This window comes from Salvelinus alpinus, chromosome 21, assembly GCF_045679555.1.
Source record: "Salvelinus alpinus chromosome 21, SLU_Salpinus.1, whole genome shotgun sequence".
Classification (NCBI taxonomy): Eukaryota; Metazoa; Chordata; class Actinopteri; order Salmoniformes; family Salmonidae; genus Salvelinus; species Salvelinus alpinus.
In genome coordinates this window covers 19193912-19210123 of record NC_092106.1, presented here as the reverse complement: position 1 = coordinate 19210123, position 16212 = coordinate 19193912, and the positions used below count along the sequence as shown (strand labels likewise).

Sequence of the window (16212 nt, the reverse complement as noted above, 5' to 3'; positions counted from 1 at the left end):
CTTGTCTTGTTAAATTATCAAATTACATGCACACGGGCTGAAGGTCCCACCAGCCCATACACATAGATCACTTGACAAACACACAAAAGAGAAGATAAATAATTCAACAAAACTGCCAGTTTCAGATATTTATTTGTATCTAGGAGTATTCTGTGTGTGGTGGTGATTTTGGGCCTCGCTAATGTGACCCACATTACCTACAACGAGGTCAAATCATGATGTCAGTGATCTTCAGGTTGGAGTCCTAGAAAGATGCTGAGTGTCCGACTTGGAATTCCAAGTTGGATGACCATTCCGAGTTCCCAGTTGTCTTGAAAGCTCGGAAGTCAGAGATTTCCTAGTTCCCAGTTGTTTTGACTGCGGCAGTAGCCAGACTAGCAGGGTTTCCACTAGTTACCACAGCCACCATTAGTCATGATTAGATTATATTTTAGATTAGTTTAATAGTCACATGTACAGGGTTGCAGATGTAATTACAGGGTACAGTGAAAGGGGGAGAAGATAGCTGATTTAGTGGTGGTTATTCAGCAGCCTGAAGGTCTGGGGGTAGAAGCTATTGGCCAGTCTTACAGTTTTTGCCATGATGCTCATATTATGCCCTTGTCTGAGTGATGGAAACGGGGAGAACAGGCCATAGCTCGGGTGGCTGGGGTCCCTGAGGATCTTCTTGGCCTTCCTGCAACACTTGGTGTAGGTGTCCTGGAGGGCAGGCTGAGTGTACCATCCACTGTAACGCCTTGCGTTCCCTGGTGGTGGAGTTGCAGCCAGACAGTTTGCTCTCGGTGCTCCTGTAGAACACTGTGAGGGGCCTCGGGACATGCTGAATTTCTTCAGCATCCTGAGATTAAATAGCCGCTGTCGTAAAAATTAGCTTTTTGGTCTTAAGGTTAGGGTTAGTCAAGGTTAGCAGTGTGGTTAAGGTTATGTTTAAAATCTTAGCAACCAGGAAATGGCAGAGCGATTTCTGCAAAGTGCATCTTTATGTGTTTCCCTTAAAGGCTTACCTTAATAATACTGTTACCTTACCTAAGGGAATTGTTTAAGGGTGTTGCATATAGTCCCTCAAACATTTCCTTGGATAAGGTAATCATTTAAGGGTTTAAGGTTAGAGTAGTGCAGAAGTTGTCATATGCTGAGGCATTGAAGAAAGTAGAGGAAGATGGGTCAAGGGAGAGGGATCCTGAGAGGAGTGGTGTGAATAGTAGATCTGTACCAGTACAGAGGGATAGGCCAACAAGTGATATGTGTTTCAGTAAGATTGGATTTTTAGCGTTTATAGTAATGGTTATCAACTGTACTGCAGGGATGGACGTAAGTCGCAGAAAATTGAGATTGTGGTGGCAGCTGCAGAGAAGTATTTGGGTGTGTGAGACTTGACATCAGAAGAGTTACAGGGTGTGTATAAGTGGTGATGTCTCATCCTTTCAGGTTGGTGGCATGAGGTAGGACTAAATAGATCTAAATAGTGTAGTAGGGTGGTGTTATTTTTATTTAATTTGTTAGATTTTTTTGTGAGTGTAGTGTTAGATGGTAGGGTATTTGTTTATTTCAAGCAAAGTATAAGGGAGTTGAACTCCAGTCTAGTAGTTGGCGGTAATGCAACATATTGGATGCCAACCGCCGTTAAACCTCATCGAAGAAGCACTCTTATCGAATATTCAAAAATGTATTACAATAATGAGATGTATCCAAACTTAAGGAAAGCTTTGACTATGTACAGACTCAGTGAGCATAGCCTTGCTATTGCGAAAGGTCGGGGTACGCAGACCTGTGCACACTGCCCACAAAATGAGGTGGAAACTGAGCTGCACTTCCTAACCTCCTGCAAAATGTATGACCATATTATAGACACATATTTCCCTCAGATTACACAGATCCACAAAGAATTTGAAAACATACCCGATTTTGATAAACTCCCATATATACTGGGTGAAATACCACAGTGTGCCATCACAGCATAAATAATTGTGACCTGTTGCTGCAAGAAATGGGCAACTAGTGAAGAAAAAACACCATTGTAAATACAACCCATATTTATGTTTATTTATTTTCCTTTTTGAACTTTCACTATTTGCACATAGTTACAACACTGTATAAATACATAATAGGACATTTGAAATGTCTTTATTCTTTTTGAACTTCTGTGAGTACCATGTTTACTGTTAATTTTTGTTTATTTCACTTTTGTTTATTATCTACTTCACTTGCTTTGGAAATGTTAACATGTTTCCCATGCCAATAAAGCTCTTGAATTGAATTGTATCCACCAATCCAAAGAAAGGATAGCCGGGAGCTAAACAGGTCGACATGCCGCTTTGTGGACAACGACTCCCATTGTTAGGACGGAGAGACTTCTATCTTTTCAGTATATCCATAATCTTTGATTAAATTTAAGGAAACTTTAATTAAAAGATGAGAAAATTAAATATGTTTCATGCAACTGGGCCCAGAGTTCTCGCTGAAACTGCATCAGACACATGCGAAGAGGTATCACGCGAGAACTCGATGTAAACAAACAAATCTGTGTGGTTCGAAATCGGGCTTTGTGTCATGGTGAGCACGTTCACGACAGGATCATTGTCTGTTGTGACTCATGAAAATAAAATGTAGCTGTTGATCAAATTTAACAATTTCATAATCACCCCCAAAATAATCTGCGAGATTCCTAAAAATTATCCTGGGACAAACAGGGTATTATTATTCACTCTGATTGGACGAGGACCTACAACACCCGCCTCTGTCGTACACTGATTGGCTTGGTGAACGCAGCGAGGATGCTACCATTGGTCTCTAACTCTGACACGTCTTTCCTACTGTTTTATGGCAATTATTTAGGAGATTCGTTGAACTAACAAGATAGCTAGACAACAACACACTAGGTATGTATTGAATAACATATACATTAGTTGGTTAAACTTCGCGAATGATGTTTAATAAATAGGTGTAGCTACTGGTGTTTGATAAAATGACTTGTCTGGTGGTGGTTAGCTAGCTAGCTGCTGCTGTCACAGAAAGAATAGGACTGGAGACTAACGTTAGTTCTTGACATCTAAGTTAGCTAGCTACATTTATCAAACAATTTAGACTTTTTTAAATATCCGCAGATATTTCTTGTTAGCTAACTAAGTCATCTTCAGTTTGTGATTTGAGGCTGACCAGCTAGTTGGAGGAACCAACTTGAGCTAGATAGAGTAGCTAGCTAGCCAGTTAGCTGTCAGTGTTACCAAATGTTGCAATCATTGTTAAGGCTAACAGTAGTTCGTGTATGTGTACCTAATCATATTTGTTAGTTACTTTAACCCAAGTATCTAGATCCATTTGTAGTTAAACTTGTAAAAAACAACAACTGTAAAATGGCTCTAGTTAGTATGTTAGCTATTAGGGGAGAGTGGAGTAAGTTGCGCCAAAGGGGTAAATTGAGCCACCCTTCTAGGAAACCATACACAAAATGCATAATTTGACCACATATTTAGGAAGAGGTCATAATTTCATGTAGTCTTGAGGAAGAAACCACATTTTCATCAAGTCAAATTAATTTATTGTTAGAGGTTTCATAATGCTTGTATCTTAACCAAAATATATAATTTTAAGATTGTTCTATACATAATTTGGGGTCCTACACCTAGCATGAAAGTGCATCCTTGTAGCTGTGTGGGCTAATTTATTACAAATGTTTGTCTTGGGGTAAGTTCAACCAATGGCAAGTTGAACAAATTGAAGGCTGGGATATGAGGTAAAAACGGGGCCTGGCCTATGTTCAAAGTGTTTTAGAAATGTACAGTGTTTGTTAGGTGTTAAGCCTGTGTTAAAATATGCTTAAAAATAAGACAAAAAGCTATTTTGTTGAATTGTGTTTGGGAAATAAAAAATAAACATGGTTTTTAAAAGGTAGTCTTAATATTTCATTCAGTACAGTAAATGTGTAGGCGTCTTAACTCCCCATACCCAAGGTAAATTGTGCCATCAGACCACTTTTTTTGGACAAGCTATGTTTTCAAAACTAATGTTTACTTGAATTCTGATTATTTCCAGGGATACACAATATCCTAAAATATATGTAGCCTAGATATCTTTGTTAGAATACTATATTTCCCTTGATAGGGTGCTTAATGTAAAAAATGGTTCAATTTACCCCACTCTCCCCTACTGGATAACTTTAGTACAAGTCCATTCACAGTCTGACAGCTGGCTAACAACACTTCTGAATGAAAGAAAGAAAAGAAAACAGTTAGCCACTATATTTAAAATCAAATCAAATTTTTATTTGTCACATACACATGGTTAGCAGATGTTAATGCGAGTGTAGTGAAATGCTACACATAACAGTAAATAGAAATACAAACACATTACCTGGAAGACAGTCACCTTTGAATGGCACAGTTTCAAATTAGACACAAAAAGGAGATAATTGTAGTCGCATAACAATGTTCCAGACTTGGTGCATTGGTACTGCTTGCCTTGCAGTAGCAGAACAATCTATGACTTGGGTGGCTGGAGTAATTTACAATTTTTTGGGGGCCTTTCTCTGATGCCGCATGGTGGTCCCGCATGGTGGTCCTTTAGTGGTCCTGGATGGCAGGGAGCTCGGCCCCTCTGATTTACTTGGCTGTACGCACTACCCTCTAGCACCTTGTGGTCAGATACCAAGCAGTTTCCATACTAAGCTCTCATCTGAGGGCTCATGCCAAATCTTTTCAGCCTCCTGAGGGGGAAGCGATGTTGTCGTGCCCTCTTCACAGCTGTGTTGGTTTGTGGACCATGATATATCTTTAGTGTTGTGTACACTGAGGAACTTGAAGCTCTCGACCCGCTCCACTACAGCCCCGTTGATGTGAATGTAGTCCGCGATCAGCTCCTTTTTCTTGCTGACGTTAAGGGAGAGGTTGTCGTACTGGCACCACACTGCCCGGTTTCTGACCACCTCCCTATAGGCTGTCTCATCGTTGTCGGTGATCAGGCCTACCACCGTTGTGTCATCTGCAAAATTAATGATGGTCTTGGAGTTGTGCGTGGCCACACAGTCGTGGGTGAACAGGGAGTACAGAAGGGTACTAAGCACAGTCCCATGAGGGGCCCCCGTGTTGAGGGTCAGCATGGCAGATGTGTTGTTGCCTACCCTCACCAACTGGGGGCATCCCGTCAGCAATTCCAGGATCCAGTTGCAGAGGGAGGTGTTCAGTCACAGGGACCTTAGGTTGGTGATGAGCTTGGAGCGGACTATGGTGTTGAACTATGGTGTCGAAATTATTAAAGATAATTTAATGTAGCAAAGGTAATCAAGCTCAAATTGATATGTGATACAGGAAATGTATTGAAAATAAAAAACAGACTTACATCCTAGTTACTGAATGTAATGATTTGGCCCTAATCATGGTTATATTAGGCAGGTTTGTTGGAGCGGGGCGTGGTTTACTGTGTTGACTATCAGGTGTACCGTTAGGCCTACATTTTGTAGTACAAAATGTTAAATTAGTACAACCAAAAGTGGTAGGAATCTGTTCAAGATCTTTCGTGACCATTCTACACCCTATATGAAAGTCTACTAGTCTCGACCTTTATGGAGACCGAGACATAAATTAAACCTAGCTATTACCGGATTGTAATAGTCATGTTCTTTCCTCTGTAGGATAAAGACTTGGAGACAGAATGGCATCAGAATCTCCGCGCAGACCAAGCCGCTGTGCTGGAGGGGTTGTGGTGCGAGCACAAGCTGCCACGTAAGGACACACACACACAATAAACACACACACACACACACACACACACACACACACACACACACACACACACACACACACACACACACACACACACACACACACACACACAGAATAATAGGCTTTCAGCTATTCCACCTGAAGTGTCTGGTCTGCCTACTTATACAAGTTTCCCCTTGCAAAGCATGACATTGCCTAACAGCTAATCCCATGATGGTTGTTATTGACCATCAGTTTCAGACATATGCTTCAGTGCTATTGATCAATATGATCTGGTTCAGTATATTTCCTTGGGCACTTTTTGAGGTGGAGAGTGCATAACAGAAAGTGTTAACTACAACCAATTTAGCTGAATTAAGTGCAAAGACAATACTTATACCTATGCATACACTACAAATATTCTACTCTTAGGTATACACATTCAACAAGGTAATGCTATTGTGTTATTACAGTGAGCAGTCGTATATGGAGAGTGTTGTGACCTTCCTCCAAGATGTGGTCCCTCAGGTAAGACTGTTTCCATTGATTGTCGTCTTTTCTACAGTAACAGAAATGTGTATTACATGTTACCCTTATTCAGAATGACTAGCTTACTCAGGCAGTCAATGGTGTTTTTATAGGGTGGAGAGAGTTGAAGTATAGGATTAACTGAATCACAAATTATCTTATTAAAGTTTTAATAGGTCATTCTATGACATTAACAGATTGCAGTAATTTAATCTGATAAATTGTTGTCCTCATCTCCTACTTTTCTTTTGTCCAAATTCAAGGCATACACTGGCGCACCCCCAACTGATGAAAAAGAGAAAATAGTTTGGGTCAGATTTGAGAAAGCTGACATCAATGGTAAGTCCAAGAACAGTTTCAAAGCTTCCCCCCTTGACTGTGTTGTGTTCAACCTTGGAGGGCATACACGTTCTGATAACAACTGAAAACTTGCTTCATATTATCTGGTATTTTAAACCCAGAGATTAGCTTAAACCATATATAAACAGGTTCTTGAATATTATGAGTTTACTGAAATATGCTGATAAGTGGCCTCTTGTTAGAATTCCTGGGTAGAAAACTGTTTAAATGTGACACATGAATAGTTCCTTTGGCAGGCGTTGTTTGCGAACCATTTGATGGTTCATTTCTTGAAAGGACTTTGAGTGACAGGTCTGATGTATCTCAATGGCACAAGTCTGTGTGTGTGTGTGTGCGCGCCAGATCTCTCCCTCAATCTGACAACAGCTGTGTTGATTAGACACAGCATTTTGTCTGTGTTTATAAACATTTCTACCACTTTAATGTTATTTACGCAAACCTTTTGAAGAGGACTTCTGTTTGGCGTTCAATTTAGAGCTTCACTGTTCCAGCCCTGCTTCTTTGCATGCTCAATGTAAAGCAAATTGTTCCATACGGAAGCAATGGTTCATATACATTAAAAACGGCTGGAGTTGACACGCATTCAAAGTAGCTAGAGTTGAACATTTATTCAGAAGAATGAGCTGGAACACTTAAACCCCAACCATTCTTCTACAAAATGAAACAGTTTTGTAAAAGGTTTTTGAAATCGACAAAGACAAGGATTAATCATTTTAGATAGCAGCAACAAACAAAGCAGTCAAATGTATTGTATAGACTGATTATACACTGAGTGTACAAAACATTAAGAACAATGGCTCTTTCCAAGACACAGACTGACCAGGTGAATCCAGGTGACATGTCACTTGTTAAATCCACTTCAATCAGTGTAGATGAAGGGGAGGAGGCAGATTAAAGAAGGATTTTTATTGAGACATGGATTGTGTATGTGTTCCATTCAGAGGTGGAATGGGCAAGACAGAAGATTTAAGTGCCTTTGAATGGGGTATGGCAGAAGTGCTACGCTGCTGGGGTTTTCACGCTCAACAGTTTCCCGTGTGTATCAAGAATGGTCCACCACCCAAAGGACTTCCAGCCAACTTGCCACAACTGTGGGAAGCATTGGAGTCAATATGGGAAGGTGTTCAATATCAGGAAGATGTTACTGATGTTTGGTATACTCAGTTTATGTTTGCATATGTTTATGGGGAGACCTACAAGACACAGGCACATACAACAGTTGTCTGGGATGGAGCCCGCTACAGAAGTACACTGGTTCTGATTAGACCCCCCCCCCCCCCACCCCCGGTCTTCACTGGTTTTGCCAAAGTATGGTAAATATCTATGTCAGGCAGTTCTAGTTTGATAGTCAATTCATCAAAGGAATTAAAATCAAAATAAGTTTGAATAAGTCTACAGAGTTGACTGAATATAAATGTATAACTTCCCTTTGTGTTTTCCTGTGTGTCCATCAGATACGTCCCGCTCCCCAGAGTTCCTGGAGATGCACAGTGGCAGCAGTGACCCTCCCCTCTGCCTCATGATTGGTTATGCAGACGGGATGCAGATCTGGAGCATATCCGTGAGTGTTTTTGTTGTTACTGTGCTGTTGTTGGTGTTGAAGCTTGCTGTTTGGGATTTTAGGCTGGGTTTCTGAATAAGCACTTTGTGACATCTGCTGGTGTAAAAAGGGCTTTATAAATACATTTTGAATAGAAAGATGTTGAACAACAAAAGACACGCGAGTGGCACTGCTGTCTAAGACACTGCATCTCAGTGCTTGAGGCGTCACTACAGACACCCTGATTCGAATCCAGGCTGCATCACATCCAGTCCAATAGGGCGACACACAATTGGCCCAGCGTCGTCCGGTTTTGGCCGGTGTAGGCCGTCATTGTAAATAAGAATTTGTTTTTAACTGACTTGCCTAGTTAAATAAAGGTAAAAAAAACCAGACATTATTGTATCTCATTTGCCGTACCCCTTGTCCCCCACTAGATGTCAGGATAGACCAGGGTGTTAACAGTTAATTTATTTTTTAAAATGCTCCAGTCAATTACAAGTCTTGACAACTTCTGCACCAACAGCTTCTCTAGGATCTGTGTTGTGGTTGTTAACATATGAAATACAGATCTTTGTGTTTTTGGTGTTGAAATATTTCATTTTAAATATAGAGCTGTTTACATTTGATGAGCAGGTTGGGTAGGTTGGGAGACACTACTCTCTCCAGGTCCCATAATTACAGGAACCATAGCACCTATTGTGCACTCCGGCTGGGAATTGCAAAGGACCTCACGATACGATATTATCACAATACTTAGGTGCCGACACGATATTATCACAATACTTAGGTGCCGATACGATATTATCACAATACTTAGGTGCCGATACGATATTATCACAATACTTAGGTGCCGATACGATATGTTGCGATTCTTTATGTGTTCGATACTGTGATTTTATTGCAATTCGATGTTCCAAACAAATTGCGCACCATATGTCTGCTGCAGAGGGACAAGAGAGAGACATCAACATTTTTATTAGTCATGGAAATAAAAGTGCTGAAACAAATTGTTCCCTGTTTAAAAAGAAGATAGAGAACAAACTTTGAAAGAAAATACTGGCGTTTGGTACAGCCAACTAAGACAAATAATATTGCGATATTGTCAAAATGATATCCCGATGTGTAACTGTATCTATTTTATTTTACCCATCACTATTGTGCACCCACATTGAGCAGACTTGAACAATAGAGAGACATGCACAGGCCTCCACAATGTGAGGAGAATCATGGAGGTGAGAGAAGGGCCACTCATTTCCTTCTCTCCTCGTCTGTCACTGAGGAGGTAGACTTAGACTTTTGATATTCTTTTAAGGTGGTTTGTGTTGATGTGACTGGTATCATCCCAGGGTCAAATATTTAAGGAGGAATATGGATTGAAATAAAGTAAGAAACCACTTATGGAAAAACCTAAGAGTGGAAATAGCATTAATGTTTTTCCTGCACTTTTTTGTGCACATTTGTATTCTTTTGAGTTAATTTCAAAGCCCTACAAGGAGGAAATGTAAAGGCTATTTGAAAGAGCTTTTTTTCAACCACAGTAAAGTAATTTCCAGGATTATCTGAAAATAATAACTGAGATATTCTTTAGTAAAATCATTAGAGGATTTTGTCAGCTCTACAACTTAAGAAATAACCTGCAACTCTGCAAAGGCCTCTATTTAGGACTATCAGGTTTCACGTGCAAGCTGTCACAGAAACATGCTAACTTAACATACATCCTGTGAGATCTAAACAGCCTAAGTCCTTAATCAGTCCTTTCTAAACATCCACAGGCCACCAAGGAAATGACACACTTCCCCTCCACACACTGACACTGGAGGCTGACTGACACACACACACACACACACACTGGTGGGATGTGGCTATGAACAACGTCTCTGTTGTTAGCGCACCTCTTCTCTCTTAAAGATGAGAGGAACTATATGCAGCTAGCTACAGATGTGCTACACTAGCCAGCCTACATAATACCATCCAGAATAAACTAGTAGAGGAGAAGGGCCATAGCCAGCCAGCCAGCTACAAATGTGCTGCTGCACTACATATAGAGTATTGTAGTACCATCCCGAGTTGGGTACAGTATAGTTCCGTTTCAATACCAGTCGACCAAGGAGTGGAATTGGAATTGGCCCCAACTGGGCGATACACTCGATACTGTTGCGGTGTTGCTCCTCTTTATCTCACACTCTTACCCCTCTTGTAGTTTTTCTGTGGTTTTGGCATGTTTCCGGGACGTTTTGTCTCACTGGGTTCATATTAAGTTATGATAGCACCTCAGTCTCGAACCCTGAGTAGCTGTAAAGTTTTTTTGACAGTCGCTAAGCCGACACCCTCTGTAATGGCACTGACTGCATGGAGAGACACACACACATACACACTCCTCATCAGACGCCCGACAGAGTGTGTATGTGCATATCAACCGTCCGTGTGTGTGTGCATTACTGTCCACTCAGACAGCGAGGGATCTTTGACTGGATAGGTGTCGCCTGTCTTGTCCCAGACAGATGAGGCCCATACTACCGTGGGCAAGTTGTTGGCCGGAAGAGGTGTTGGGGGAAATGACCAGCTTTGAAGAGAGGTGTCTGTGTGGGCGCTGTTATTATTAAAGTACAGTCCCAGATAGGGACAATATCAGCCTGTCTTCATGTGCTTCCAAGAGGGATAAAAGTTATCACCGCTGGTCCACCGCCTGCTTTGAAGCTCAACAGTGAAAACGCCCCCCGCTTGTGACCTTAGTACCAAGTGTTATGTGTCTCTCATGGTGGAAAGTAAAATTTAAATCAGCTGTTGTTTTAGGATACCCAAAAGCACTTCATTTTGTTGAAAATTATTCATTGATCATATTCATATACTATCATTAGGCCCTTGCCGTGTGTCCTGTCTGAATGCATGTCTGTCTGTCTACAACTGAGGGGTAATACAGAGATTAAAACACTGTGTACAACACTAGTTTCCACAGAAAACATCCCACCCAGACCCAGAAATGAAATTAATAAAAATTATGATAATAAAAAAATAAATACACACACACACACACACACACACACACAGAGAGAGAGAAAGAAGCAATTGGGCATATTGCTGCTGTATAGACAGGCGGCTAATGTAATGGCAGAAAGCAGAGATGCATGTTGTTGATGCCTGGCTGGCTGTCTTGTCACACAGAGCCATGTAAGGCAAGGATGAGCTGTGGGGTAATGCACAATGCCCACCGTATTGTCATTATCCTAACCCCCCGCCCACCCACCACACACAATCCAGCAAATTCCATTATTCTCCAACTCCATTTGCTGTAGGAATCCCACCCATCCTCCCACCATAGTCCCACTTATTCCCTCTCTGTGCTCCTTTAACCTGCTAGTGGTTTATGATGCTCTAGTTTAATGCCACTGGACCGAGCTGCACTTTTAATAAAAACAATGGCCTGATCCACCACTTTGAAAAGAGGCTACTAATTGTGCGAAAGAGCATTCATCCTCGGATGTGCTTATCTACTTAAGACACGTGGATTATGGTGACAGTAATGTGATAATGCACGTTTCGCTGTAATTTAACACAAAAAAAATCACAAAAGTGGAGCTTAGAGCTTAAAACAATGCACCATTACAGGCGTCAGAGCCACCACGGACCACGCAAGGGTTCTGACCTGACTATCCAAGCCTCTCTCTGGGGCCTAATGCAGGGGATGACCTAGCATCTCTGGAGCCTCGAACAGGGACACAGCTACCACTTTAATTCCATTAACAGTTCTCATTGCATCTGATACAACAGTAAAGACAGGAAGCAACCTACAATAACCTCTGATCTATTGGTGACCTCCAGCTATAGATACTGTAGCTTCTCAGAATGACAGGGGATATAGGCCTACACAGTACACGCTGGGTGAACAACAGGTGTGGCGGACATGTTCAACATGTCGATGTGGGAACACTATTTCCTGAACACTATCCACCTGCTAACCTGTCATTCTTTACTTCAGATACTGTATGTAAGTCGCTCTGGATAAGAGCGTCTGCTAAATGACTTAAATGTAAATGTAAATGTATGTAGGCTATGTTTGATCTCAGTTCTGTTCAAAGCATTTTAAAAGTATTTTTGGCATCAGTCATCATAGCACTTTTGAAACCAATTACCTGAGCTGTCTGGTTATCAGACTGTTGGTCTTGCCAGCCAGGCGACACCGCAGCCTGCTCTGTCCCATTGGCTCAGTCACAGAAAGAAAGAGTAGGCCGCTCGTTTGCATCGGAATGCTTTGGGGACCTTTGTTGGTAGCTTTCACTCTACTGTTTGGTTGGCACTTCAACCACCAGCCCCTCCTCCACTACCTTTAGTGCTCCCCTTCCTCTCCCTCTAGGCCACCCCCCCCCCACCACCCCACCCCCCAATCTCCCTCTAGGGCCCCCTTCCTCCTTGACAAGCCCCTTTCCACGCAGTTGGAATAGATGTTTTATTTTTTTCCCAGTGTGAACAAATCTCTCTTTGTTCCAGCTAGGGGCCCCCACATTGTCTTTTGACTTTGCCCTGCTGCCGACTTCTTAGCCCTTTAGCCTCCATCCAAACAGGAGCTTTAAGTTTGTGGTTGTGTAGCGTTGATAATTCTTATCATTACGCTGAGGCTTAATCATAAGTATGGCCGTATTGATTATCGGAGCAGCCTCGTAAAGAACTAGTGGTCACCCCACCTAGTGGTCACAACTCCAGCCCTGTTGACTATGGCAAACTGTTAACAGTTTTATATGAAGTGTTTACCCTAGCATTGTATAGGTGGGCTTGCCCCCCTGCCTAGCTCTATTCAGCTGGTGTTTGCTTGGCCAAGTGTTTTTGACAGAACTACACCGCAACAACCGTAAAACAACAATGTCCTCTTTTAAATACATTTTTTACATTTCCTTTATAAGAAATCAGAGTAAATGAGAGTGGTCTTAGACTGAGCGTTCATTGTATGCATTTATGTCAGAAGGACGGCGAGAGAAAGCTGGCCAGCCACTGTAAAATAGTCTCAAAGCGTTTGACTTTTCACTGGTGACACTACTTTTGACTTGTTACATTTACTTGTTCTTACATTGTTGTTGAACTTGCTCTACTCTCTTTTCCCCCTCTCTGTTGTAGCTGGGTGGGGAGGCCCAGGAGCTTTTCTCTGTGCGCCACGGACCTGTGAGAGCTGCCCACATCCTGCCAGCGCCCCATATCAGTGAGTATCTACCTGCTTACCTCTGCCATCTTTTACGTCTACCCTAACGTTTCCCAGTATTTCTGTCGTTCTACGCGTTCACATCAGACCATCTTTGAGTGTGATGCACATTGTAAGCGATGTTGTTCCCAGGGACTCAGGTCCTCAAGATGCTTTCGTTCTATAAATCAGTAGAAAAGCTTGGCTGTTTTCAGCTTGTCATGTCACATGAACCTCCTCTCTGTCCACTTCAGTCAATATTTATCCACCCAATCTGCAAAGTGGAAGAAAAAACGCTCTGCCGTTAAATGTATGCGTTTTGAAGCACATTGGTCTTGTTTTTCCTCTGATGTGAGTTTTCAACACGGCCTCTCCTCCCCCGAAAAAATTCAATCACTTAAACTCAAATCAGTTCTCGCCAGCGCTCAAGGACCGCTCTTGAAACGAAGTTAAGTGTGGCACAATTTATGTCGTTTGAGGATGTGGCGTGTGTGTGTTTGCTGTGATATGTCATGGGTTAATTAAAGACTACCCTGTTTGTTAATAGTCAGAAGCGCCATGCCAGCGCCCCCTCTCTTCCTGTTCCTATCCTAATATTAAAGGCAGTCCTGGCCTCAATCATACTGTTGGCCTGGCCCCCGCTGGCTCAGACTGACTCAGAATGAAGTGACAGAGCTCTGGTGAGCCCCCCCCCCACCATTTATATCTCTCCCTCTCTCAAGTCACTCATTGGCCCCATTGTATTACAGGGGTAATAGCATTTCTAAAGGTTAGGTATGGAAGAGAAGCAGGCCAGTGAAAAACATGTCCAAGGTTCTGATCTAATCATATTCAATCAGAGACTTCAAAGGAAAGCAGAGGGGACATATCACCTCTAGGTTGCCTATGGACCACCCTCACAGACACACCGTTGTATCTAATATTAGACCGTAAGCATTCACATCCTCTTAAACCCATATACAAGTGGATTTCCCTCGTTCTGCCAATTAGTTATTCTCGAGGCATGAAGTTTGAATTTGCTGTCACTGCAGGTATAATTCAGAAATGAAGTGAAATGCACAAAACGCTAGCATGTGGCGTTCTGGTGAGAAAATCAGCTTTTTGTTCTCGCTCTGTGTTCCGGTCCTTTGGCAGATTTCAACAATGCACAATGACAGCATTGAAAGGGCCCTGGACGTGGATGAAAGCCACCAACAGTAATAAGAAGCAGCAGATACCCAACACATGAGGGGAAGGATTCTCTGACTGCTAAAATAAAAATGAATTGTACTACCAGAGTAGCGGGGGGAGAGAGCGAGAGACACTGATTGCAATCTGTTAGACACAGCCGGCGCAAACAGTGTTGCTCTGTGGCAGCTGTTAAAAGACCAATTGTTTCAGTCGGGATCCTGGGTGGGCGGGTTTGGAAAGTCCTGAAAATAGGTGTCGGTTCAAATAAGTCAAAAGGCCCCTTCCTGGAATAGAGGAGGAAGTGGTGTTTTTCCGAAGAGAGTGATCAGTTTATCTGTCCAGCATCCCACAGTTTGTAACCTATGCTCTTTTCTTCCGTCTTCTGGTATAGGCCATATATACGCCAACCAAAGTGATTCACAGTACAATAGATGAGCATTGATGACAAGTGATCCTAATATATACAGTATGAGCCTTCTGTTGGTCTCTTGAACAGTAGAATGGATGTCAGTAATAGTATTGTGTTGGACCTGAACTCAGATGACCCAGAGGCCCAGCCTCCATGTAAAGGGACTAATTACTGAAATGGCTCTGGAAATTATATAATTTTATAACAGCAAACATGTTGGCTTCAATACAGACTTTGCCTTCCTCTATAAATGAGACAAACACACACTCAACAGTCAAACATACAAATGTCGAGTTTGAAATGGAGCTATATTATATCTCTGAAATTACAGTCTACTCATAATCAAAGCATAGTCAACACTAGTCATGAAGGAATCTTAGATCATTTTCCCCCTGACTGTATTTACAGAAACTGTTTATTTTCCTAAATTCATTGTTCAAATGAAACCCTTTGGTATTTTGGGGAAATCATATTTGCCTACAGCTCAATATGGTGACCCGTTGTGATGTTTGATGACAGAAATATGAGTGCAGAAGAAAGGCTGTGTTTGGGAGTGTTAGGGGTTTGAGGACGGCACATTGGCTCTCCCACACGGCACGGTCACACCACAGGAACTCACACTGATTACTGTCAGGGCTAAATGACTCCCCTCCACAGGCCTAACAGCTTCTTCAATCTGGACCCCCACTACGCACGCACACACACACGCACACCACATCCCTCCCTCGCCATCTTTAGGAATGGGACAATTAGGGGAAAATGGCACCCTATTCCCTACATAGTGCACTACTTTGATCAGAGCCCTATGGGACAGAAACTAAATATGCCCACTGGGCTTTTACCATACTGTAATTTCGCCCCAAACCCAAAGAATTAAACAGGCAGACAAAAGAACCCTACTCAGCTTTGAAGGGGTTCTCTGTCAATCTATCTCGCTCTATCCTCCCCTCCATACGGAGAGGAAAGATAGTTTGAGTTCAGCACGTTGCGCAGAGTGCTGTTTCTGTTTTTCCGTCTCCCTCCTCTCCTTTCTTCTTAATGTCTTGCATGCTGGTATGTTAATCTATTTGATCCCCATAAGTCTTCATGTTAACCTGGGCATTATTCTGTGGTCAGCAGGGATGAGTCCTCTCCAAGTTGCCTGGAATGAGACGGTCCAACTTCTGTAATGTTCTATTTTATATATTGTCTCCTTCTCCTCTTCAGAATTCGGTGTTATTTTTATTTATAATTTTTTTACCCCTTTTTATCCCCAATTTCGTGGTGTCCAATTGTCTCGCTGCAACTCCCGTACGGACTCGGGAGAGATGAAGGTCGAAAGCTGTGCGTCCTCCGAAAC

At 42.2% G+C, this 16212-nt stretch overlaps 1 protein-coding gene across 8 annotated transcripts in view; it reads left to right on the top strand.

Moving 5' to 3' along the window:
- Positions 1-2767: 2767 nt before the first annotated feature.
- LOC139547962 (BCAS3 microtubule associated cell migration factor-like) overlaps positions 2768-16212 on the top strand; it is a 361432-nt gene continuing 347987 nt past the window's right edge. For all 8 annotated transcript variants that reach the window (XM_071357199.1, XM_071357197.1, XM_071357201.1 and 5 more), the window contains exons 1-6: positions 2768-2879; positions 5627-5717; positions 6170-6224; positions 6488-6563; positions 8039-8145; positions 13234-13315. In XM_071357199.1, the coding sequence (XP_071213300.1) occupies positions 5647-5717; positions 6170-6224; positions 6488-6563; positions 8039-8145; positions 13234-13315 (391 nt within the window). In that variant the 5' untranslated portion in view covers positions 2768-2879; positions 5627-5646. The remainder of the gene's footprint in view (positions 2880-5626; positions 5718-6169; positions 6225-6487; positions 6564-8038; positions 8146-13233; positions 13316-16212) is intronic.